Source organism: Nannospalax galili, unplaced genomic scaffold, assembly GCF_000622305.1.
Source record: "Nannospalax galili isolate Female #2095 unplaced genomic scaffold, S.galili_v1.0 scaffold459, whole genome shotgun sequence".
In the NCBI taxonomy this organism is placed as follows: Eukaryota; Metazoa; Chordata; class Mammalia; order Rodentia; family Spalacidae; genus Nannospalax; species Nannospalax galili.
The window spans coordinates 616,173-642,823 of record NW_008344211.1 but is presented as its reverse complement, the minus strand read 5'-3'; the positions used below and the strand labels follow the sequence as shown (position 1 = coordinate 642,823).

The 26,651-nt window shown below is 54.5% G+C and overlaps 1 protein-coding gene across 5 annotated transcripts in view; it reads right to left on the bottom strand.

Moving 5' to 3' along the window:
* Cbfa2t3 (CBFA2/RUNX1 partner transcriptional co-repressor 3) overlaps positions 1 to 26,651 on the bottom strand; it is a 58,672-nt gene that overhangs the window by 15,792 nt on the left and 16,229 nt on the right. For 2 of the 5 annotated variants that reach the window (XM_008840535.3, XM_008840530.3), the window contains exons 2-4: positions 9,946 to 10,092; positions 2,822 to 3,231; positions 2,533 to 2,622 (exon numbers count right to left, since the gene is read on the bottom strand). In XM_008840535.3, coding sequence (XP_008838757.1) covers positions 2,533 to 2,622; positions 2,822 to 3,231; positions 9,946 to 10,066 — 621 coding nt within the window. In that variant the 5' untranslated portion in view covers positions 10,067 to 10,092. Of the gene's footprint in view, positions 1 to 2,532; positions 2,623 to 2,821; positions 3,232 to 7,388; positions 7,467 to 9,945; positions 10,093 to 26,651 lie in introns of those variants that run through there. The other 3 variants (XM_008840531.2, XM_008840532.3, XM_008840533.3) reach the window with 3 other exon arrangements.

Below are 26,651 nucleotides of genomic sequence, written 5' to 3'. Positions count from 1 at the left end.
TTGTGAGGCAGATAGTTTTGTTCTGCCCCAGAGAAGACCCAGGAGAGAGAATTGTGGCTGGAGCCAGGCCCTGTCTAGCTACTCCCTCAGCCAGTTCCTTTTCAGAATGGCATCCCAGAGGTGAAGAGCATGGAGAGCATGGCAGAGGCCAGGAGGTCCATGGCTGTTTAAGAAGGTGCTATATGGCTCCCTGATAAGCCCAGGGGGACCCCACCTGAGAGGGCAGGGAGATGTCTGGAGCTGCCTGCCCAGCATTCCTCCCACTGGGCTGGGTTTCCACCACGGGGCCATGGCTCTTTGACTAGGGCAGAGTGGGCCAGTGCTCTGGCTGGTGACTTGGCAACAAGATGTAACCTCATATTTTGACTCTTTACTTCTGGCTCTTTCTGTCCACCCAGGAGCTTCATGACAATGGGACATTGGGGCCCTGGGTGGGCTATGAGGTGGGCAGACCCCTCACCCGCTGTCCCTCACAGCCCTTCAACAGCCGTTGTGGACATAGAAAAAATGAGGGTGGAGGGGGTCCCTTGACAAGGCGGTGCTGGGCAGGGTGTTCCACCCAGTGCCTGTTTAGGGTGGTGCCATACTGGGAATGGTAGGAATGGGGTGCTGAGGGCAGGGGCTATGGGCCTGGCAACAGAAGCTGGGATATTCCTGCCCTGATCTGGGCATAAATAGGGTAGTCGATGCTACTGGGCATCTGTTACAAACACTGGATCTGACAAAATAAGCAGGCACATTGCATCCCAAAGACAGGCGGCGGCAGTCAGCAGCACTCGGAGGGTGAGGAGGAGGCCTCCAACGCACCGCAAATGACTGCCAGGTGGGCCCACGTGCTGGCGCCTGCAGCTTCTCTGCTGTCACCAGCTCCAGTGTGAGCTCAGTAGGGTGTGGGTGGGAGGGAGCGGATACAGGGTGTCATGTGGGGACCCACTATGAGGCGCCAGAGGGAATAAGGCTGGTAGGGCACATACTGTGAATGCCACGGGGACTTTGAACTGGACAGACCCAGGCTTGAGCCCAGTCCTGTGTCTCCATCGGCTGGGCATTTGAGGGCCTCAGTTTCCCTGCCTGTTAACCCAATAGTGTCAGAGACTGTGCATCCCCCTCCAGGGGGATCTGTGCAGAGCTTTATAATCTGCACTTTGTCTAGAGGCAGCTCAAAAATCTGCAGACCCAGCTGCTCAGGGCGAATGGAGGGCCAAGCACAGAGGAGTGGGACCAGGCCAGTGGCTGCTAAGTAGCAGGACTGATGCTCACTCACCTCTGGGGAGGTCACCCCTTATCTGATCTGACCTTGAGCTTTGACGAGAGCAGAGCCCAGACACGGAGGAAGCATAACTTGGGGCCCCGGCTGGACAGGAGGTGAGCGCACTCACCGAAAGGTCTCAGCAGAAAGATCACATGGCCAAACTCATTCAGGAGCATGCCGTCCTCGCTCCCCCTGAGTGAGGGCTGCAGCGAGTCACTGGCTCAACGTGTGGACCTGGCTTGTCCCCTGCTGGTGTGTGCGGATTACCAGATTTTAAAATACAGCTTCTAGCTGAGCCTGTACACACCTGTGATCCCAGATACTAAGGAGGCTGAGCAGGAGGATAGCGAGTTCAAGGCCAGCTCAGGCAACTTAGTGAGATCCTGTCTCAAAATTAAAAAGGGCCAGGGCTGTAGCTCAGCAGCAGAACACTTGCCTAGCACGCACAAGGCTGTGTTCAACTCCTAGGACTGCAGAAACCAAATCAAACCAAACCAAACCACACCTTCCCCACAAAAACCAACCAAACAAAAACCTAATGAAACAATGCCTCCAAACAAACACAAGCTTCTGGGCTGGAGGGCAGAGTCTGCCCTGCTCATGAGCTCTGGCTACTATACCAAGGGGACCTAGTGCTATTGCTCATGCACAATGCCCCAATCCCTAGTTTGTGTTCCACATTTTACCATAGCATCTTTCCTGACTGCTTCCATAACCCTGCTGTCTGGCCACCTGCCTGCTCATCAATCACTTGTCCATTGCCCCTGCATACCTGTTCCCTCATTTGCTCTGTTCCAGCCACACTGGCAGTTTGCTTTTGCGCCTGCCCCAGGGCCTTTGCACGTGTTCCTGATGCCTGTCCTTAGGCCCTCCTTCAACCTCCTCAGTCCCCACAAAACACACTTCCTTAAGGGATTTTAAATATTTCCTCACTGTACACACTTCTGAATTCTACAGCTAGCTGGTGGTCCTCTCCCTCCACCAGGCTATTGCTCTAAGGGACTTCCTGTTTGTCTGCTCTGTTCCCTGAGCCTTGCACAGCTCCTGGCATGGAGTGGGGTGCTTGGAAGAATCTTCTGAGAGTGAAAAGGACACACCGGGCTTGGTAGCCGATTTGTGAGGTCTGGCAAGTAAGCAGTCTGTAGTCCTAACAAATAGGAATCAGCGGTCAGCACTATTACTCCTGGGTACCTCAGGGTGGCTGAGAATAACACCTGGCAGGGATGGGGTCTGGGACCTCTCAAGGAGCCCCAAGCTAACAGGTAGATGGGTTTGGTTACCTTTAGGAAGGGGATGACGAACGGCCGCAGCGGGAAGTTGGTGGCTTCTTGGAGCTTGGAATGAAATTCCTCGATGGTCAGAGTTGAGTTCTGCGGGACAAACTCCCTCACTTTAGGGTTGTCATAGATGGTCTGATCTAGCTGCACCACCCTCACCCTATGGAGGAGGCTCTGGGTCAGGCAGTAAGTGGCTCGGGGGCTACACACAGCAAAATGGAGTTGTGGACATAATGATGGAGCCCATTGCAAGGTGGCCATTGTGGGGAACATGAGCAGCCCTATGGCTTACCACCAGCCCCAGCACTAGTGTGCGCACGCGCTCCCCGATCTCAGGTGAGATGTCGCTGCCGAACTGCTGCAGGGTAGTGAGGAAACGCTTGAGCTTGCTGAGTTGTCGAGCCCCGCAAGCCGGGGGCAGGTGCTGTGTGGACAGTGAGGCCGTGGATGAGGTGGCTGGGCCATTGCTGAAGCCGTTGGGCGTGGACGGGGCGCCATGGATGGCCGTGGGTGAGTGGCTGCTGCCGTTCATCACTGCGGGAGGAGGGTGGTGTGAGGACAAGGCACGACAGTCACACGCTGACCAGGAGCACACAGGGCAGCAATGACAGCGATGACCCAAATGATGATGTTTATGATGGCAGAATCCTGGGCCTCTGGCAGCAGCTGTGCCCAGTACGCTGCACATCTTCCACTCTGTTCCTGTGGTGGGAAGGTCACACTCCTTTATAGATGTGGGAACCGGTGCCAGGGTGTGACCCTCCCCCCACCTTTGATTCCCCAGCCAGGGGGGTGGCAGGTGGCACTGCAAGTGGTTGCAGAGACAGGCATGCATGTGGGGCTGGCTCACACTGCTTTTGGGGCCTTGCCCTAGGCCTGAGGTCAAGACCTTCACACTAGAAGAGACTTTAGGTCCCCCAAATGCAGTAGATGCCCAGTTCTACAAGGCTGGCTCGGGTTTCTGCTGTAAGCAATCATGAGGACTCTTTACCCATGGCAAGTCACCCCCTCACCCCAAGGGAAAGGCCAGCAACTCTGTCTCTGTTGTAATAGCCTCAAGCAATACTCTTAACTTGATTACTTTCCCAGCCCTAAGCAATACCTCCCTAAGGCTCCCCAACCTGAGCAATGCCCTCTGAACTGCTTCAGCCCTGAGCAAGGCCTATGAGTCTCCCAACCCTGAGAAATGCCCCCTAAACCTCCCCAGTCCAGTCCTGAGCAACACCTCCTGCATCTTTCCAATCCTAAGCAATGCCCCCTGAGCTCCCACAATCATAAGCAAGGCTCTCAGTGTCTCCCCGATCCTGAGCAATGCCCCCTGTGTCTCTCCAACCCTGAGCAACTTCCCCTTGAGCCTTCTCAACCCTAAGCAAAGCCCCCTCAACCCTGAGTAAGGGTCCAAACCTTCTAAACTCTAAGCAACACCCCCAAGCCCTCCTAACTTTGAGCAAGGACGCCCTGAACCTTACTAACTCTGTGTGACAGCATCACCCATAAGCAGCCTAATGCTTGGGCTGATGATGAAACTCCAGGTCAGGCAGAGGTATTGGGACACCCCGCCCCACCGCCTCAGGAGGGGCCAGTTAAATCCTGCTGGGGCTTTTGACACACAGAGGCTGAAGACAAGCAGGGGACCAAGAAGACAGCCCATGAACATGCTACAAGGTCTCTGCTGTCAGTCGCTGGGCCACGACTGCCTGGCTGAGCCTTTCATCAGCTCAGTGTCCCAGGGTCAAGTCCCGAGGCTGCGATAGAGTCCTTCCCCCTCAGCCCTGAGTGACAGAGGCAAAGGCCAAAATGGTGGAGCCTCACTGTGCCAGCAGAGTCCGCAGATAGGTCAGAGGTCACAGATCATGCATGCTACCTCTAAGTATGCAGGCACCTATGCATTCACCTCTGGCTTTTGTTCATGCTGTTCCCCACACCCCACAGCTGCCCCATCATATCTTGTGTGGCTAAGTCTGTGCAGAAGCCAGGTTCTCAGGTCTGAACTGGGAATGTGGGTCTTTCGTGTCCTCAAGGACACATTCCTTGAGGTTCCAGCTGTCTCATCCCACCTGTGGTGAGACCCAGCAGAGGCCATGAGTGCCAAGAGGAGTGGGAGCTCTTTCTCTGGACCGAGGACCCCCTGCTTACCTAGCGCAGAGGCTCTGACTGAGCTGCCCCTGGCACCTGCTGTTTACTCGGTTCACTGTGGACAATGGATGCCTCACCATGTCACTCAGACTGCACCTGTCTGCCCATTCTGACCCAAGCCTTGGGAGGTGGCCCGAGGGCTGGGCACAGGCCTGGTGGGGCCTGCATCCTAGCCCTTCCTTTCTGGCCCTCAGCCGCCCGTAGCCACCGTGGCTCTTGCAGAATCCTGTCATTCTTCTGCTGGCCCTGCAGTACACCTAATCCTACTCTCAAGTCTTGGGGCTGCAGCCTCCCCTGTGAGTCCCACACGGTCCGCTACTTCTAACTAGTGTGGTGGCCAGTTCCATATTGCTCAGACACTGCCTTTAAAACCCCAGCTTGGATAACCCAATCGGGTCAGGGGCCCGAGGTCCTGACACAAGGACCCCCCTGATTCACATCGTGGATAGGCTCACCAAGGTTTTGGGATGGGTTCATGGGTAGACCCAGCAGGCAGTCCTTAACTGTCTCACCCCATCACTGACCCCACCCTCTACATGCGGTGTGGGGCAAAGCCCAGCCCAGGGATGCTATGATGTGGTGTGAGTGTGCCTGCATTATAATCCTTCAGAGCACAGTTCCCATTCTGCTGTTTTCATCTCGGGCCTGACAGGTGCCTGGTGCAGGTGCTGCTGGGAAAGGACAGCACTGTTCCCACAGATACTCAGATACCCCACAACATAAGTCCTCGAGGGCTGGGGGAGCTGCATCAGTCAGGAGTGAAGCCCAGATGTACCATGTGGGTCAGACCTTGGTCTACCCTTGGTTCCTCTGTCAATGGTCCTCAGCTACCCTGAGTTCTGAAGTGGGGCTGTAGGGTCAGAGCACGGTGGTCCTATATGCTCCATACCCCATGGCTTATGGAGCCTGCTTATGCCACCAGTTCACCTGGCAGCCTGCCCTCTGTGAGATCACTACCTTGACAAGCCCTGCATGCTGGGTGTTATGTGAGGTACCCATTGACAACTGCCCCCTGCAGAATGGAAACTTCAAAATACATGTGGGGAAAACATGGGCACACTTGCTACCTTGGCTTGTTATGCCACTGCTGGGCACGGAACCCCTCTACACACAATTCTTATCTCGTTGGGGGGGGTACGTGGAAGCTGAAGCCTGTATGTCTCCCCGAGTGACCTCAGGAGCCTCTTCCAAAGCCCAGGACCCACAGCCAGCTCCACAATGGCCACATACAAGCAGCAGCAGACCCAAGGTGCTGTGTGGGAGCGACCCTCTTGCTCTGGGACAGTCTCTGACTGCTGTACCCAGCACACCGACAGCTCTGGTCTCCCAGCCTCTAAGACCATGTCCAGAGGACCCCAGTGGACAGATTTCCCTCTCACTGGTGAGCTCTGTCAGTTACCAACACACATGCCTCAGTCAAACCTGACAGCTACCTTGCTGTCACCTCAGCCAGGGGTCGCCACAGAGACCTCACCACAGCGGTGGACTTGTATCTCAAGATCAAGCATTCTGTCATCAGGGCTCTAGCCTTCCAGGAGATTCTAAGGCATGCCAATGTCCACACTGTCTGGTCCACCACCCACCAGACCCGACCTGGCCTGGTCCTGTCCTCCCTGCGGCCCTCTTACCAGCCTTGCTCTGGGTGCCTGGGTCCCCCGTGGCCTGCTCGCCTCACTGCCTGCCTGTCCTCCCTCCCGTGGCTGCTGGGCAGTCTCAGCAGCTTGCTAAAGAGATGCCGAAAATAGCCCCCAGCACAAGTGCTTTCATTACCACAACAGGTGTGTTACTAAGTTAGACTGTACACGTGTCCCCAGCTGAGGTTTGGGGGCACATGCTAGCACCCCTACAGCTTCCCCCCAGCCTTGAAGCCTGGACAGGCGTTGGCCTGGGACATGTGAACCCCATGAACTGCTCTTCTTGCCATGCCCTTCCCTGACAAGAGGAGCACCATTATCACCACAGGAGGAACTAGTCGACGGCAGACAGCCAGTCAGGCTGTGTGCCAGGCACTAGCGTGGCCAAGCACTGCATATAGCGATGGCAGGCAGAAGGACAACACAGGGCATGCATAATGCATGGACGTCAACCCATATGACTTCCTGCCTCATCCTTAGAGCCCAGGAGTTACTCGGCAGCTGCACGCACCTGGGCTGTGCAGCTGACTGGTTCAGTTGAGGAGCTGAGGCATAGTGACACCTGATGACTGGGTACAGGCACTTGGATTGTGAACTCTCAGGAGCTTCTGTCTTGGATATCTGCCATGGGCCCAGAGCTTTGGTGGAACCATCCACTAGTGACTGGTGGCCACAACTCACACAGTGTGGGTCAGACACTGCAGCAGCAATGGCTTTGCATGGATCACTCTCAGCATTCCATGCTGTGATAGAGGGGAGACTGAGCCACAGGCAGCCGTACCTGCCCAGTGTCTCCCTGCAGTGGTAGGGTCTGGGGACTTGCCTTTCTTGCAGTTGACGTATGTTCCTCTACCTCCTCACAATCCCAGCATCGGCCTTAGGCAGCCCATTTGGCTACTGGGGCTAGCAGCTCAGGAGGCGTTCACATGCAAAGGCCCCACAGTGTCTGTAGGCCTCAGCCTCTAGCCCTGGCCTCCCTGGGTTCCTCTTATCTTTAGAGAGGCTGGAGACCCAATAATGGGGTATAGAGGCAGTGGGACTGACTGAGGCTGCCTCTCCGAGGCTCGCAGTTCTTGTTATTTTACTTACAGAGACAGACCATGGACCACTTTAAGCAGCCGTGGAAACGGCCATGGGGCAGAGACGTCGCAGGTCCATCCTCGCCATCTGTAAGTAAAATAAGAAGAACATGCTGTCAGGAGGGCGCCATGGCGGCCCATCTCCTCTGCTGCTCCATGGCAGTCCTGGGGACTGCGCTGTCACCACCGGGGGCCAGGCTACTCTTCCGCTGTAAAATAATGGGTTGTAGTGGGTATCTGTCAGCAAGAGCAGGACACAGCTTTTAAAAAGCCCTCTGCCCAGAAGGTGCCTGGTTACCCCCTTGGCACAGTCCTTGAGGGGCTTGGAGCCCAGCTGTGTGTTTTCAGTGGCTGAAATTCAGGGATGGAATCTCTAATTTGAAGCCCAGGTTGCAGCAGGATGGCTCTGGCTTGTGTCAGTGGGGTTGGCGGTGGAGACAGGTGACAGCTCCAGGAGCAGGTAGTGCGTCCTGTTTCAGGGTGGGGCAAGAGCAGATGGAGACTCAGCACCTGGGGGCTGCCAGGCTGAGGGGAGGGCAGGCTGGGTCTCTGCTTCTTGTCCAGTCTCCCACCCATCTCCCCAGCCAGCTGCAGCTTCACTTCTGAGAGCAATCTGAGCCCAGGGTGCTCCCTGGGCCAGGAAAGCAGAGCCCTCGAATAGGGGTTCAACGTCAGTCTCTTGCACTTGGCTTGGAGCACTGGGCAGGAACCTGCAGCCAGTTGCAGAGGCCTTGCCAGAATTGCCGCCAGCCAGGTGCAGAGGTGCAGTTGACCACGTGAATCAGGAAGTCACCTGAAGCTGCCTCAGGCTGACACGCCAACTAGCCCCACACAAATCTGCATACCCATAGGCCCAAAGTGTCAAGGAAAGTCTATTAACAGAACTGAGCCCTCTACCCTGAAACATGACCTTCAGGCTGGGTGGGACTGAGGGGGCAGGAGGGACATAGCCTCCCTCCCTCATATGCTCCGGCCACACTCACAGCTGTTCACAGGCCTCATGAAAGCAAAGTCCTGAAGGTCCCAGCTGATCCCAACCCATTCCTAACCAGGAACATCTGGCACTCAGGCCAGCTTTCAGGAACTGGTCCACAGGGAAATTCTGGCTGGGGGGAGGCATACCCTCTGGGTCAGTGACAGCTCAGGGCCTGCCATCGGCCTGTCAGCTGATCTGTTTTTCCTTCCTGCTTGGGGCCTTTGGACATCTGGGTTGCTGTCATTTCAGGAGGTTTGCCATGGCCCTCATTGCTAGAGGAGGTGGGGGCCCAGGTGACCCCCACAAGCAATTCCTGTCCATAGGCTAAGGCATTGGCTAGTGACATCAGAGAGCCCCCTCTCACCTACTGCACGAGCAGCCAGAACAGCCCAGAGGGGAGGACAGTTAGGCAAGGAGGGAAAGGTGACTGAGCTAGCTGTATCACCGGGAGGAAGTGTGTGAAAAAAAGGCAGAGTCACCTCTGGCCTGAGGAGCCTGGCCAGCAGGCAGAGCCAGGACCTGTGTGGCAGTCAGCTGTCCTCTGGAAGAAGCAGGCTGCTGAGGGTAGTGTCCTAGCTGCAAGAGGTAGGGGTCCCCTATTCCAGTCTCCCCAACTGTCAGACCCTGGACTGATACTGTAGGAAGTGGAGACCTGAACCTCCTGAGAGAGTGGGAGATGTGAGGGGATGTGCCAGGCATGTTCTCAGATGGCTCACCTGGAAACAGGTGATGTCACCCCCCAAAGCAGGAGCCTGGCACCCCGCCAACAGGGACAAGGCTGGCCCCACGTTGGGCTGCCTACTCCTTAGCCAGACATTTCTCTTCGAAATGCATAGCCAGTGCTCTATGTCCAGAGATGGAGAGGTCAAGAAAGTACTCAGGCCCTGGGAACCAGGGGTCACCAGGCTGAGGTATCGAAGGCCTCCCTCAGAGGGGTCTTACTTCAGTTTGAGATCTCGAGAAGGGTCTCTCAAGAATGAGTCTTTGAAGGTGGGGTAGGGGTGGCACATGGCTTCTTTCTCCTAGCTAGAACACTTGGGACACACTCCTAAGCCTCTGGGGGCATGGCATGACACAGTCTCCCTTTCAATGATCCAGCAGACCTCAGGGGTTGCCCTCTTCCCAACTGCTTAGGACTCCAAAGTCCAAGTCACAACCTCTCAAAGAAAAGGGGGCTCCAGGAGTGACTATTGAGGAAAGTTAGCTACTCCTGCTTCAGGCCCTCAGAATCCTCCCAGAGTGCTGTGTACTTGGGCCGCATGCCCCGGGCTGTTGAGGCGAACGTGAGTACTTGGGGCCTTCAGACATTTGCGTCTGTGATAGACTGATGCCAATGTCTGTTCATTTATTTTATTTTCACGATGGCCGTGAGGCAGGAACCACAGCAGGCCCTACTCTTCAAAGGAGGGCTCCGGGCCAGAGAAGTTAACAGTATACCCAACGTCACACAGAAAGCTGAAGGACTGGGATCCGAGCCTAGAGCCTAAATGTAGGCTGCAAAGGGGTCATATGATGTTCAATGCAGAATACAGAACTTCAAACAACTCCACCCACCTGCCCTGGGCTTCTGGGATGGGGGTGGGGGACTCACGTGTGTGAGGTGTGAAGGAGGGTGGTCGTGTGGCTCCCTGGGATGCTGCAGGTGGTGGGGGTGGCATGCTGGGGGGCGTGGACCGGGGCTGCGTTTTCACCTCAGCTGGAGAGTCTGGCATCGCTGCGGCCTTCGACTTCCGGTCGGCTAGGGAAAGAGAAAGAGATGAAGCAGCTGGGGCAGAGCTGGGCTGGCACATGGGTGGGGGTTTGAGTTTCCATGGCCAGGTGGGCTCCTGGATCCAGCCATTCCACGGGAGCCCCAGTGCTCTCACAGGTGGCTGGTATCCATGCGCACGTGAAGCTAAGAGCCAAAGGTGAGCTTAGGCCAATCCATTTCAGGTGGGCTGGTCAGGACTGCCGTGGGGGTGGACAGGTTTCCATGCTCAGACCTCCTATCCCAATACTCCTGATCTATCCTATCTGCATTTACAGGATGTGTATTGGGATGCCGCCCTAAACTTTCAGATGCTGAGATGCTCCTCTGGGACCTGTTTAGGGTGAAGGGGGAGTTGGCCTTTGGGTGTGAAACTACTGTTTAACCATCTCCTGTTCTGTCATCCTCATGACCCCTATGGACTGTCAGAATATCCCAGGCCTGGGTCTTGAAAAGTATCCTTATAGGCCCAGACATTCAGACTCAACTAGGTCCCAGTGACCTGATTCTCCTCAAGGTGCTCAGCTCAGGGTCAGATTAGTGCAGAGAGGGGAGAAAATGATGATGGTCAGGGAGGACTAAGAATGGGTGGATCCTGGGCACTCACGGCCTCCAGAGCAGGACCTTGAAACAAAGACATGTGGATCAGCCTAGGTCCAAGGGGCTAAAGGCATGCCTTGCCTAGGGGAATGGGTAAGCCCTGGGGGCCTCTCTGCCCCGGGGACTGCCACACTTGCTGCTCACATCCATGGGCTGGTGAGATGAAGGAGCTTGAGTCACAAAGCCTGGGGTCTCTGATAGCTTGTCTGTCATCATTACAGACAATCCAATTGTTTGTAGGCAGTACCCCTTGGCCTTTCCTACCCTGCTTCCCACTTCAGGGCCTCATCATCTGCAGACACAGAGACACATGCAGGTCTAGGTCACTCAGCCTCCGTGGCTGGTGATCAGTAAGTGACATCTACCAGACGGCAGGCCAGATACAGTACAGCCCCCACTTAACCCCCTCCCTGGGCTACAGAGGAGAAAGAAGCTCAAACACTGTGAGGATGGGCCCAGCAGCCCATGCTGGCTGGTGTCAGAGCCTACAGGGAAGAGGCAGGAAGCCCCCATCCCGCTGGGCCCACGAGAAGGGCAGAGTGGGAGCAGATGGCACACAGCAGCCACCCAGGCTGCGGCACCTGCTGTCCCCCAGCTGCGGCCTCTGGCTCCCCTCCCGACAGTGCCCAGCCCCTCTCCTCCCCCAACTGTCTGAAGGCTGATGGCTGGGCACATGTGTGGCCGCAGCTGTGGGGACCCATCAACACCATGCCTGGCTGCAGGGCTGGTGGCCAGTCTCTGGTGACAACAACCAAAGAAGGCAACCGTGGCCGGCTGCCCCAATGGGGAGCAGCCCGTCCTTACCAGCCCTTCAGCCCTTCACCTGTCCAGGCTGCCCTTGGGCCCTGGGGCAGATGGGGCCGCCTGGGAGGGCACAGGCAAAGCCAAGTGATTCAAGTGCCAGGCTGGCCCAGATCATAAGCCCAGGGCACTGGGGACACCTTATGTCCCTGAAGCCCTTCCCAGAGGGGAAGTGGCTTCACCCGACTCTTAGGAACTGAACAGTAGAGCAGAGTTGTACTATGGGCAGCTGGGCTGGCACTGGTTGCCACCTCTCAGCACATTTGTTTAGTGCTGGGCCACTGGCAGACCAACTAGTACCATGGGCCATAGTAACATGTTGCAGCAACCACCACAGCCATCCCCCAGCAAATGCTTACTGGCCACCACCAACATGCCCATGTAGTTGGCAGGCACCCTGCTGGTACCCAGTGACCTACGTGGACAGTAATTTCCATTTGTTTTTTTGTAGGACATGAATTGGAGTGGCTGAGGCCATCTATCTGAGCCCAAAATGCTCACTGCACACAGACTCCGTTCCCAGCACTTCACAGATCTCATTTGTCCTCACAAAAGTCCTGTGATGCTGAAGCCGCACAAAGACCACTGCAAAGGGTCAGCCGGATACAGAGCGACGCCATAGTGTGCTCAAGGTTCGCAGCACGCACGTGGCTGCTGGGCTCTGAAGTCCGTGTGCGTCCGTAGGCACCCAGTCTCCTGTGCTGTCAGCCGCCTCCAGCTCTATGGTTGCTGCCCTGGCATGCTCTGCCCTCACTCCCTTTCCATGCCTTTCCTCTAGCAACCTTAAAATGCCTGTCTCTCAGCACGCCCTGGGAACCTTCTCCAGCTCATCCCTTCCTGGTAGAGCCTCTGGGCTGTGTACAATTGCAGACCTCTTGTTCCCTGGTTGACCCATTTGCAAGGTTTCCATGTGTTACTGGGATCCTAGAAGGTGGTGACTCAGAGGGGAACTCACTGTGGTAAGTACCACAAGGAAGCGTTTATCTGGGGCACCCCACTCAGGATCTGCAGGGAGAGGGAGTGGAGGGCAACACTGGGGCGGGTGGCTGAGAGTTGGTCTGGGGCAAGTGGGAGGGGCAGGCTGCCCTTAGGGGGCTCAGAGAGCATGCAAACCGCCTACTTCCCTGAGGTGTGGTGGGTCAAAGGAGGTGGACAGAATGCACCTTCTAGGGCCTATACCACAGCTGTTAATTCTTTTTCCCTCTGTGTGCCTCTAGTCAATCTTGACTGCCACAATCAGACAGTCAGAAAGCACGAGGAAACTTTCTGGCATCTGTAATGGTGTTCTTTTTTAAAAAAAATTTTTTAAATTTATTTTTATTTTATGTGTACGAGTGTATTGCCTGCATGCGTGTAAGTGCACCCATGTCATGCAATGCCCGTGGAGGTCAGAAGGCATCAGATACCCTGCAAGTGGAGTTAAGGACAGTTGTTAGTCACCATGTGGGTGCTGGGAATTGAACCCGGGTCCTCTGTAATGGCAGTCAGTGCTTTTAACCATGGAGCCATCTCTCCAGCCCCAACAGCTGTTAAATCTTTTCTTTATTGTTATTTATCTTGAGACTTACTGTGTAGTTGAGGATGACCTTGATTCAGACACTCACGCTTAGGTACTCACCACCATGATCAGTTTATGCACTGGGGATCAAACTCTGGGCTTCATGCATGCTACATGAAGTGCTCTACCAACTGAGCTACAGCCCCAGACCCAGCTACTAATTTTCATTAATTAGTAGCTCCCTATTCTACAGAGCTTGGGATGGCTCCCAGACCCCAGCAGCTCACAGCAGTCAATGGTAGGCACCAGACTGGTGAGCTTGTGCCCCCAAGGCTGAATCTTCCTGTCTTGGTCCCCTTGAGGCCCTGTATCCAATAAAGGCTGCTCTTGGCCTCCAAGGCTCATTGTGGGGCTTGGGCGGCTTCACAGCCCTGCAGGTATACATCCTCACTATAAACAGCCTGAGCAGGGGCCGGCCAGGCTCAGGGTTCCACTAGTGGATTTAGGGTGCTGGGAATGCATTAGGAGGCAGCTTTGGCTTCCCACCAAGCCCGTGAATACTGATGGCAGGACTGGTCCACCCAACACAGCTCCTGGCAGGTCCAGATCTCCCTGAAATCTGGGATGTTTGGAGCTGCTCCTCTTCTCTGGTTCTCCAAATTCCATGGCCTCAGCCGTGCTCTCTCCTGCTGAACCTCTAGCCTTCACAGCCTCTCACAGGTACTGTGATAACCACTCACAGAGGGAAAATGGAGGCCCAAGAAGTGACTGTTCCAAAGCCACACATTGTGTGCTGCAGAGTCCAGGCCACACTGTCCTCTCTGCATGCATCTGCCCAGGCCTGCATTCTCCAGGTCCTGATTTGTGGTTCCAGGCAGCTGGACAGAGGGTTAAGCTGTTTTCCTTGCGGGAAGGTGAGCAGGTGAGAATACAAATCACAGATGTCCTGGAGGCAGTGCTGTTGACCTCAGGGCTCCTTGGGGTCTCACCAGGGCTTACAGCCTGTGGGTGGGGCAGCCAGGATTGGAACTGACACCAGCCCTGGGTCAAGTCATTGCTGTGGACTGTTTTGTACAGGCAACTGGGCTTGGGGACTTCCACGGCACGGTGAGTGCCTGCAGCCACAGTGGAACCACATGGTTCTTCAAGAAGTGTGGCTATGCCTAGGGGGCCAGATCAATTCCCACATCCCTAGGGCCACTGCCCTGCCCTGCTCTTCAGCCCTCACACAAGATGGCCCCCTGTAAAGCAGGTGGACAACTGAACTGGCAATGCAGCAACACCTGGAGCTCAGGACACCTCGAGAGGGACTTGCAAGGACGCTGGATCCTGTGGGGCTGTAGACGCCTTAAGAGGCATCTCTGTCTTCAAGAGTTTGGCATCTCAGGTCAAACAATGCAGTAACAGCATGGTGGACCTCGCTGAGGGGGTCTGTGCTCCTTACGCTCTTCAGTACATAAGGTGACCCAACTCAGTTCTTGAGGTGGTCCAGGTACCTGCCTACATCGAGGCACACTGCCCTGTGGATGCCCCATGGGCTGGCAGGGAGATGGAGGGAACGGCTGCCTTGGATTTGAGGCCGGGGGTCGGTGGCCTCCGTGGATCCAAATCGGTGGGTGACAGACAGCCAGGGTACCCCGAGGCACATGGGTAACAGCTGAGTTCCCGTCTTCTCTGATTCTTTACAGATCTGGGCAGCCATGAATAAGCAGTCCCATGCCAACAGCAGAGGTGCAAGTCAGAGCCGCAGCAGTCATGGGCCCCCCTGTATGTTCCCACACACTCCTTGAATCGTGAGTCCCAGCTCCACAAGACTGGAAAACAGTCAGGGAACGAGGGCCTAGTCTGCACGGATAAAAAGGACACAGGGTTGCTTGGTCACTCAAGGCAGTGGTGGTTGGGCCACTGGCTGTCACCAGCCTGACAGTGCTCTGGGCTATACAATGTCTCCTACTTTCTTCCTGGCTCAGGGCTACACTGCAGTCCCTGTGCTGGGGGTAGGTGGGGAATGCTTTGGAGGTGCCAAGCTCCCTCACCTTGAGGAGTAAAGTGAGGAGCCCGTGGTATCAGGCAGCCCAACAAACAATTCTGTCCTGCGCAACGAAGAAGGTCTGCTCTCCCTTACAAGTGGGGGAACCCAGGCACAGAGTGGCTGACTGACCTGACCTGGTCACCCAGCTGAGAAGTGAGCAGTAAGCCTGTCTCCTGCTGGCCCCAGATGATCCCAGTCAGCCCTCAAGGTCTCTGAAGAATGGGGACCAACTTCCCCCATGCTATTGGTCCAGGGCTGATGGTAGTGTCTCTCTGGCCCTCCGGAGGAAAGGGACTTTGTGGTTTCCTCATCCTAGATCCCAGAAGCCACATACAGGGTGGGGCAGAGGTTTGGGGCATCCCCTGGGGGCACAGCTGAGTGGCAAACCCTGAGGCAGTGGCCCCCATCCCCCACCCCATGGGGCCTGAGGTCCAGGATGGTCTTGGGGAAGGAAGGCAGTATCAGAGACCAGGCTCCTCCCGCGGCCTACCCTGGTCTCAGTTACTTCCCTGTTCTCGCCCTCAAGAAAATTCCCAGGCCCTATGGCTGCTTGTGGGCCCAGGGGAGCCACAGTGTCCTCCCCGACAGTACCCAGTTCCCAGATGAATGCCGCAGAGTGTCTGCAGAGGAAGCAGTTCTCCAAGGCCAGGCGGAGCTGGTGGGAAAGAACACGGAATGTGCCGGAACAGGCCACTCCATCCATCACTGTCCCTGTCGGCTGTGGTTCCCAGCCCACCCTCCCAGCTGGGAACTGGCCTTGGCCCAGCATTCCCAGCCGGGCTCCAGGGCCTTCATGGAGCCAGCTTCAGCACTGACTGTCTTTCCAAATAGGCCTCTCAAGGCTTTTGGAAATGGGAGCCTGGCTTGTTCCAAATGGCCTGACAGACAGGTATCGGTAGGTCTCAGAGGCAACAGTGTGGCGTCCAAATCAGGACTGGGACCCTGGCCTTGACCTGAGTGCTCTCTGCCCATCTCCTGCTGTCCACGCCACAGGTCCACAAGGTTGGCAGCTGAGGAAGCTGAGGCATGGCAGGGTAGGGAGCTGGGTCTTGACCTCAGGAAATCAGATGTGAGGTCCTCTCTGTTCGGTCTTGGAACACACTCCTATGTGGAGACTGGACAGGACTGCTGCAGGGATCAGGTTGTCCCCTTATTCCTGGGATGACCACGGCTAGACAGGGGCTCGAAGACTCATAGAGGCCAGGGAGGGGCCTCAAAGGTCCCAAGGCCCCCAGATCTAAGCGTCTCCTCTGCCAACCCCTCATATCCTGGGGGAACCCAGGCCCCAAAGCATCATCAAGTCCTCAGTCAAAGGCAGAACAAAGGATGCTTGGAAGGATGGGTTCAGACTCAGGACACTGACTGGTGGGTAGTCAATTTCCACATTTCTGAGGTGTGAACCACAGTAAGAATCAAAGGCACAGTGTATCACTGAACAAAGGAGAGGTGTGCTAGCAATGGCTGTTTCTCTTTCAGTCCTGAAACTAAGTACTTGCAATGTAAGCACACAGACCTGAGTTCAATCCCCAGCACTGAAATAAGAAGGTGGACATGAGCCAGGCACACACCTTTAATCCCAGCACTCGGGAGGCAGAGGCAGGCGTATCTCTGTGAGTTCAAGGCCAGCCTGGTCTACATAATGAGTTCCAGGACAGCTGGGGCTACAGGGAGACCCTGTCTCAAAAAGACCAAAAAATAAATAAATAAATAAAAGTTGGACATACTCCAACTCCAAAAGATGGCACACTCCTTTAAAAAACTTTTTATTATTTTGATTTTATGTATTGCCTGTATGTATGTGAGTGCACCTGTGTCGTACAATGCTTGCAGAAGTCAGAAGAGGGCGTTGAATCCCCTGTATCTGGAGTTAAGGGCAGTTGCTAGCTGCCATGTGGGTGCTGGGAACTGAACCCAGGTCCTCTACAAGAGCAGCCAGTGCTGTAAACCGCTGAGCCAACTCTCCAGCCCCAGGTTGGCATGCTCTTATAATCCCAGCACAGGTGAGGTGGAGACAGGATCCCTGGGGCTTGCTGGCCAGCTAATGTAGTTTACTCAGCAAGCTCTAGGCCAATAGAGACTCTGTCTCAAAATACGAAGTGAGTAACTGAGGACTGACACCTGAAGTCGTCCTCTGACCTCCACATACACACAAATGCACATGAACCCCTCCCCCGCACATATACCTGCACCCCCCCCCGAAACTATAGCGTTCTGTAAGAAAAATGGGATGAGTGGGCGCACATGCCTTTAATGCCAGCACTTGGGAGGCAGTTCTCTGTGATATAGAACCCAGCCTGGTCTACATAGCGAGTTCCGGGCCAGCTGGGGCTACAGGGAGACCCTGTCTTAAAAAAAAAAAAATCAGATGAGCATAAAGGAGACTCTGTGAGGCTGAGATTACTCCACTGCATCCTCACAACCTGGTCAGACCGTGCCAACAGCCACGGTCACCTGAGGTCATCACAGTGCCACACAGAGGGGGAGGGGTGCAGAGCCCTTATCTCTGAATTCTACCATCTACATTTGGCTAGGCAGTGGTCCAACACTGTGCCTCCCATGCCAAGGCAAACCTGCATGACAGGATTTCCTGAGAGTCAGCAGGGTCAGCCACCCCTCCAGGATGTGTTTCCAAGCCTGCCCCTCAAAGCTGGCTGTCCCCTTCTGTCCTCGCTGCTCACTCCCTCCAGCCTCAGATGTTCCTGCCCCGGGGCCTTTGCACTGACTAGTCCCTCTGTGGGAATGCTGCCTCCTCCAGGCATCCATGATTCACCCGCTCATCCTTCACATCTTTGTCACAGCTGCCCTTTTCTCAGAGAATCTGCTCTCCAGAGGCTCCTGGAAGTTGGGCAACGCCATTCCCATGGGGAAGATGGGAAGCTGCGGAGTGGGGAGGTCAGATGGCTGTCAGAGGCCACAGCTTGTGAGGCTGTCTGGATAGATTCAGCATTTTGGTGTATCCACATAAGCTACTAGAGTGTCCCTGCCAGTTTACAGCCACCCATCCCCCATCTGTCTACCATCCATCCATCAATCCATCATCCATCCTCCATCTGTCTATCATCCATGCATCTCCCCATCCACCACCCATCCATCCCACCCATCCTTCCTTCCATCCTCCATCTGTCCATCCTCCACCCATCTCCCCATCCATCATCTATCTATCCATCCATTCATCTCCCATCTGTCCATCATCCACTCATCTCCCCATCTACCACCCACCCATCCATCATCCATCTATCCCTCCATCTCATCCACCATGATCTAGCCATCATCCAAATCTCATTCGTCCATCTACCCACCCATCACCCATCCATTCATCATCTATCCATCTCTCCATCCACATCTACCATCCACTCATTATCCATACATCATTATCCATTCACCCAAGCCTCATTTATCCATCCACCCACCATCACCCATCCATTTGTCCATGAATGCATCACACATCCACCAACCATCTGTTGATCACCCACCCATCTATCCATTCATCATCCACTCACTCACATATTTTTTTAGAAATCTCTATTTTAAATGGCTTTCAGGGGCCAGCAGGATCACTCAGTGGGTAAAAGCTCTTGCTGCCAAACCTGATGACCTAAGTTTGATCCCTGGAACCTGCATGGGAGAGAACAGACTCCCAACAAGACCTACTGGATGATGTGATGGGGACACACAGGAAGCCCCATGGCCACCTCTGAGCACAGGCTGGGGACAATAGAGCCATAGCTCCCTGATTGACAGGGCTGTCCTTGAGTGCTCAGAGGCCATGCTGTCCCAGCTGCTCTGGTCCTAAGAGTTTTCCAGCTGCCTGACACTCAGATAGGTCCTTTCAAGTATGAGATGGGTTGGTTGGTGGGCAGCACAGAGTCATCCTTACTGAGGGTCTCAATACGTCGAGACTATGGCTTTTGACATTGATGAAGCAGGTATTGGCCTGTCACCCCGACCTCCCCAGGACCTGGCCTTGGTGGGGAATGGGAAGCTCCTCTTCTAGATGCTGAGGCCCACATAGAACATCTGGAGTCCCTGAAGGGCTCAGGTAAGACAGCCATCTTTCCACTCCCAGATAAACTTCTAGGGGATGCAGCCTTCTTCCAAAGCTTCCCTGTGGGCGTGAGGCATACACACAGGAACTTGGGCCCCAACCTCCATCAAGGGGCTGCTTCTCAGAGGGCTGAGACTGGGGTAGCCCTGGGATCCCAGGCTGAGATGCAGAGAGGAATTGGGGGTGTCCTCTGGGTGACTGTGTGTCTGGGGGAGTAGTCTGACTCAGGGACTGAGCTGCACCCTGCCCTGCACAAGCCTAGGGTCAGAGGCACTTGGCTTTGATCCCTCAGGCAGAGAACTTCGATCCCTCAGGCAGAGAACTTCGGAGTGGGTGGGGATGTGGCCTTAATGAGTCCCAGGTGCTCAACTGGCTTCCCACATCTGGTCTCCATCAGCCTCCACCGCCCATGAATAAGTAATAATACAAAAATACAAGGATTAGTGTTTCCCGCTCCACGCTCCACTGGCTGGGCAGCCCTCCTACCCAGTGGCGACAGGACCCTGAGCCAAGGCAGGGTTCTTCCCGTGGCCCTGCCCTGTCCTTGGAGGCTTGACCCAGGACCATTCTTCTGGTCTTAACTCCTTGCCTGCCACTGCCCCTTTGCAGTCCAGAACCAGGAAAAACACAGGGACCCTACAACCCCCAGCCCATGGTGACAATGAAGGTCACAAGGTCACCAAGACATCAGTGCAGGGCTGGGAGACAGAAGACTAGGTTCCCACCCTAACTGTGAAAACTGGTGTTGAGGGGTGGCTTATCCCTGAATGACTCTGAACCTTGGTACCAACTGGCAAAAGGAGGGCTCATTTTGGGGTAGGGCCAGTTAGGACAGCAAATGCCAAAGAATTTTGTGGACCTGGAACTTGCTATGGCTCCTTCAGTGAGAGGCTGGGGCTGGTTCTCCTCTCCAACTCTGATGCCCCAGGACAGGAGCCAGACAGAGTATGAGTGGCTTGGGCTTAGACTCCCAGTGAGAACTATTTGCTTTTCTTTTTCCTATGCTGAGCCTCAGTTTTCTTGCCTGCAAAATGGGAAGAATTAACCCACTGCACTGAGTGGAGTCAGAAGGAAAAGGGTACTGACTCACAAAAAGCACCTAGAGACCAGATGTGATGGTGCTGGTCTGTAATCCCAGCTATTCCAGAGTCTAAGACAGGAGGACTGCAAGTTTTAGCCAGCCTGGGCAACTCAGCAAGATTCTGTCTCAAAGGAAAAAAATATATAAAAGGGGGCTGGCTAGGGATGTAGCTCAGTGGTAGAGTACTTGTTTAGAATGGTCACCTAGTACACATGGGTGAGACACTGTGTCCTACAGGTGGGCCACTGGTGTGATGGGGGGGCTATCTCAGCACATGTATGCAATCTGGTATGTTAAATTGGCTCCCCTTTGCTGAGAGCCGCTTTTGTGCAGAACTCGGCTCTGAATTTACTCCCTCATGTACCTGACAAAGCCATGGGGTGTCAGAGCCCAGTTTACAGATGGGGAAACTGAGGCACAGAGATGTGCTATCATCTGCCCTGGTCACTCTACATCACAGCACAGCCTGCAGTCTGTCCAGCTGTGAGGTACACATGCTCAGTTGGTCATAGGCAGGGTTTGTCCCTCTGTTCATGTGCTCAGAGCCTGGTGGGAAAACTGTGGTCCTGAGCTGGCCAGCAGTGACCACCGTTGTCATAAGCAGGTGAAGGAGCTGGTCAGGCTGAGAGGAAGGTCCTGCTACAAAACCACATCCAGCAAAAATCACACCCCTTGCCTGGCTCCAGGGTCTCCTCTGATCTGTTCAGTGGTACCAGAAAGGGAGATCCCAGACAGACAGGCCCAGCCTCTTCTCTTTCCACTGAAGAAGAGCACCCCTCTCCAACATGTTTAAGGATCAAGGCACATCTCTGAATAGTTAAACCCTTTAGTGGACCTGGGCTCATGATGTCCACTTTCTGCACGAGGACTCAATAGACAGCAGATGGATCGACGGTCTCTGTCCACGCCTTCTGATTACGTACAGCCAGCTGCCCTAAAGTCCCTTGCCCAGCGCTACTCTGCCTGCCCCAGGGCCTTTGTGCCTGCAGCATATCTCCCAAGTCCACAAGGCTGTCTTCTCAAGGTCATCAGAGTTTGCTCAGGCTCCTCCCCTTTCCTGATGGTCGCCCTTACTCCTTCACCACATGCTCTCTTCAGAGCACCTGTCAGTACCCAAGTTACCAAAGATTCTGGTCCTTGTGTTGATGGCCTCTCCTGCCCTTGGGCAGAGTCCAGCATACAGTTTGATACTGAGAGTCAAGAGGACCTACTGACTGGCCTGAGGCCGTTTCTGCTTCCTCATTTACTCTGGGTCAGCTCACTGACTCTGCTTGACTGGGGACCTGCCCCTCTACTGGGTAAGACCAGCAGGCAGTTCCCCTAGAGTGTGAAGCAGCCAGCAGATGTCAGCTGACTGCTAACCTACTGAGCTGGTCCTATGTCCAGGGTTCAATGCATACCAGGCCTGGCTGTTGCAGACTCTCCTATAAGACGGGCTACCACTTTTGCCCCACCTTATGCCCCCCTCCAGCCTCAGCTCTCTTTCTGGGAGTCCATTACTTGCCCTTTTGGACAGGGCCATCCCAGGTCTGCTTTGGCCAAAAGGATGTGAAACAGTACTGGTGGTGCAACAGGCCACCAGCCCCACCTGCTCCCTTACGGAGCTGTGTGTGAACACACTTAGGGCCCTGGGGAAGGGGGGGGAATGACCCATCTGGGCCCAATAACCAGAGAGCCCAGCACTCAACAGAGCTATAGCTCTGAGCCATCATGCTGGCCACAGAGCCGAGGGCAAGGCCAGCTGTTGCACCGTACTACCTTCCAAGCCAAACAGTAGCACCTTCATCAGATGGGCTGTGCCCGCCTGCTTGCAAGAGTCCATCAGGAGGGACCTGTGGACTGCTGCCATTCCCTCTGAGCAGGGGCTGGGGAGGGTCACTGGACCCTAACCTTATATTCCAGCCACTCCTCCCGTCCATTTATATGCAATTCTGCCCCAACTGAATGTGGCCTGAGGGGTCTAGGGGAAGTGCTAGAGTATGTAGGCTAGGGAGAACCAGGGGAAGGGGCTCTATCTGCACAACCATGGGGGGGGCCATCACCCATGCTTGGTACAGAATCTCCATTGTGGCTGCTTCCGGGTCACTCACACTCCTGCCCATAACCTCTCAAGCATTGCTCTGTAAGTCTGATAAACTCATTGGTTCTCCAGGGTGAACTGGGGGCTTCACTTTGGTGGAACTGTGTTCTGGTTTATCATTGGGACCTTATGAGGAGGGGGTAGGCATTGTTTAGATCTTCCCAGGGAGAAATTCTCACAACAGCATCCGAGACCTGAAGAGCTCACTCACGATGCTCCCTGCTACAGACCAGCGGTGAATCCCTAACACCCAGTCTGGGATGGTTTGTTGCATAGCAGCAGCTGCCCAAGACACCTGGGATTCAGCCCTGACATAGCTGAGCTGGAAGGGGACTTTGAAAACCAGTAAACAAACTTTACAGAGGGCAGAGTAGGGGCTGGGAGTGAGGCAGAGAAGTGATCCGCAGCACCTATAGCCAAGTCAGACCTCAGATGCCCTGGCCAGTATCTGCTCTCATCTCAGCTTCCCGAGCAAGCCCACCCTCAGGACTGTACTCAAAGGAAGTAATGGTGACACAAACATTTACCCATGAAGACACTCATTACAGAGTTGTTTATGAAACTGTCAAACAGGGAACAAACAGGACCACTCAGGGGAGAGGCTGGATGATTAAGTCATCCAGTCAATGTGCTAAGAAAAGCTCAAATCACACCATAGGTACATTCACATTGGAAACTCAGGGGTCAGCATCTGCCAACCTGAATAACACACCCAAGGCATAGCAGCTTCCCTCCTGGGTAGAACCACAGTGATGCACCTCATGAGCCATGAGTGAGAATGTTCTTTAGCATAACCACAGACTTCCCAAGTATCCATCAAGAATTGTGGTATATTGGGTATGTTGGTATATTGTGGTATATTGAGATGGCTCAGAGCACAGGACCCAGGTTTGTTTCCCAGCACCCACATGGCAGCTAACAACTGTCTGTAACTCAGATCTGATGCCCTCTTCTGACCTCTGCAGGCATTGCACACACATGGTGCACTTGCATATATGTAGGCAATGCACTCATACACATAAAATAAAAATTAATTAAAAAAAAGCCAGGCGTTAGCAGGGCGTGGTGGCACACACCTTTAATACCAGCACTTGGGACGCAGAGGCAGGCGGATCTCTGTGAGTTTGAGGCCAGCCTGGTCTACATAGTGAGTTCCAGGACAGCTGGGGCTACAGGGAGACCCTGTCTCAAAAAGACCAAAAAAAAAAAAAAAAGCCAAGCGTGGTGGTGCATACCTTTAGTCCCAGCACTCAGGGGGCAGAGGTAGGCGGATCTCTGTGAGATCAAGGCCAGCCTGGTCTACATTGCAAGTGCCAGGCCAGCTGGGGCTACAGGGAGACCCTTTCTCAAAAAGACTCCCCGCCCCGAGAATTGTGGTATATCCACACATCAGAATACTACACGGTAATGAAAAATGGCCATGCAACCACGCATGACAGCATGACATGGCTGTATCTCATAAACACACAGCTGAGTGAAACCAGAAGCTAGACTTCAGAGAGTGCACCCTGAGGGTCCCTGCGTATGAAGCTCACACTCAAAATCAGGATGGCAGTTTCCCCTGAGAGGGGAGGTGTCCAGGTCTGGGGACCGGTGAGGTAACATCTGTTGATAGTTTGTGCATGCTGAGTTGTCAGACTGTATCTTGAGCATCTCTATAATAATACCATGAATATCATCTGCTGATATGGAAACGTGACCTGTGAGTGACAATCACACAGGTGACAGTGCATAACTTCACTGTAGACAAAAACGTGAAAAAAAATGACCACAAGCAGCATGGGGTGGCACTCCTGGGAGCAGATGGTGTAACACGCCCAGAACAGGAACCCGAGGTCCAGAGGTCCCCTTAGCCCAGCCTGTGATGGCACCCAGCACCCTAGCATGGTCAGTTCTCACAGCACCCTGGGATGAGCAGAGTTAAAAGGCAGGGGAGGGTGGGAAGTTCAGTCAGAGCGGCTGGAATTAAAGCTTTCCATGCTGTCCTCAGGGCTGCAAATGGGATCCAGATGTCCAGGCCAGCTCACCCTGCGGCTGGCGCGCAAAGGAAGCACATTCCTCACCCAGCTGCTAGAGCTGAGCAGCCAACAACTCCCTGAGAGCTGTGGGGGAGGCGCCCCACCATCTGGGCCGCCCGCTGCTAGGAGAGGCTGCCAGGCTGGGGGAGGGGAAAGGAGAAGGGTCCCCTTACTCCCGGCATGCAGGGGGCATGGGTAGATCTCCCCCTATTCATGACGCCAAGAAGTCATCACCTTAGGCCTGGCCCAGCTTGCTAAGTACAGCGACAATGGGTGTGTGCTGTGGTTACCTGGGTAGGTAGGCAGAGGGAGGTGTGAGTCGGCGGGTAGATGAATGGGTGTTGCGGAGAGCGATAAGGGGTGCATGGGTGGACAGTTGGATACATGGATGGGTGTGTGAGCAAATGGGTAGACGATGGGAGGGGTGGATGGAGGGGTGGGTGAATTGGTGAGTAGGCAGATTCGGGGTGGGTGGATGATAGGCTGCTGCCGAAGTGAATGGATGAGTAGGTAGAGGGCTGAGTAGGTGGACGGGCAGATTAGAGAGTCGGCTGGTTCGATGGGTGGACGGACCAATGGGTATGAGGTGAGTAGATGGGTGGGTGGGTAGTGGGTGGATGCATAAGGTAGATGGATGGGTAGGCAGGTTGGTGGGTAGAGAGATTGGACAGATGAGCAGACGTGCAAGCTGATCACAGTGGCGGATTGGGCTTGAGAGGTCATGTGATCCACCCCTCCAACGAGTTCACATTCCCTCTGATATTGACCCCTGCCCAGCTCAGGAGTGTCACATAGCCTTCTCCATCCATCCACTTGTTCATTCATTCACCCCTCCCACCTCCACACAGTCACTCCCTTCCTTCTTTCCTTCCCTCCCTCCCTCACTGACATTCATTCAGAGGTGTCTAGTTCCCAGCATGGGTTGTGCTAGCCCTCAGCTAGGTGTTTTGATCCATGGGGGGGCACCACCACCCTTCTGGGGTTCTGATAGCCCCAACCAGCCTCTGAGCCTTGATTTTTCTCGTATATACACAGGGTCAGGGCGACCTGGGTTATCTGCCTTGGAAGGCTGCTCTGGGGATGAAGGAACTGTTTAGTGAGAGCCTTACACCTGCTTCACTGGTTTGGACCACCCCTGCCCAGGTTGTGATTGGGGGCAACTAGAGAGGGTGCCTCCCCATGTCTTCAAGAGATACCAGGATCAAGGAGACATGCAAAGAGCCAGCAGTAAAGACGTGTGTGAGGCTAAGGAGATGGCTCAGTAGGTAAGTGCCTGCTTGACACCTGAGCACAAGAGTCGGCACTCTGATATCCAGAACCCAAGTAAAGCTGAACGTGGTAGTGCGTGTCTGTAGTCCCAGTGCTCCTATGACAAGATGAGCACTGAGACAAGAAGCCTGCGGGCTAGCTAGGCCAGTATGTGCAAGGATGAACACAAGAGACTCTGTACTGAGAGGACGGATGCCCGAGGTTGTCCTGTGGCCTCCACAAGCACACTGTGGCATGACACCTGCACTCTTCTTGTGTGTGCGCACACATGTATGTGTGTGCGTATGTGAGCATGTCTGCATTGGTTATAGGGGCTCCTGATCTTCTCTGGTGAAGGGGATGTGACCCTGGGAGAGGGTGCAGCCCACAGGCTATTCACATGGTGACCTCACATGTACACAGGGCATCTCCACACGGAGGCAGAAGCACAGGTGAGGAGAAGGGCATGTCTCTCTCTGCCTCTCCACTGTCCTTGACTTTTAAATATAATTTGCTACACCCAACCAGCACTGGGAAGCCTGGCTCACCTCTGGGCTGTAGAAGAGAATGGAGCCTGCTTAGGCTGGAGGCAGTAGGGAGTTAGGAACAGCAAGTCACCACAAGAGTCACCAAATAGGTACAGTAAGCCGGGCCTGAAGGCACACCCCTATAACTCAGTCACTCGGAAGGTTGGGGTAGGAAGGTTGTTAAGTTCAAGGCTTTCCTAGGCCACAGAGGGAGTTCAAGGTCAGCCTGGGCAACTTAGTGATGCCTTGTCTCAAAACAGAGTATAAAAAAGAACTGGGGGATAGGAAGATGTCTCGGAGGTTAAGAGAACTTACTGCTCTTCTAGAGGACCTGAGTCTAGTTCCTAACACTCATGTCAGGGACTCATGACGCCTGGAACTGCAGCTTCAGTGGGTGTGATGCCCTCTTCTGGCCTCTGTGGGCATCTACACACATGTGGCACAGACACACACAAACATAAATAAAAATAAATCTTCAATGGGCTGGGCACGGTGGCACACACCTTTAATCACAGCACTGAGGAGGTGAATTTGAGGCTAGTTTGCTTTACAGAGCAAGTTCTAGACCAGCCAGGGCTATTAATGAGACTTTTTGACTCAAAAATGAAAGAAAGAGAGAG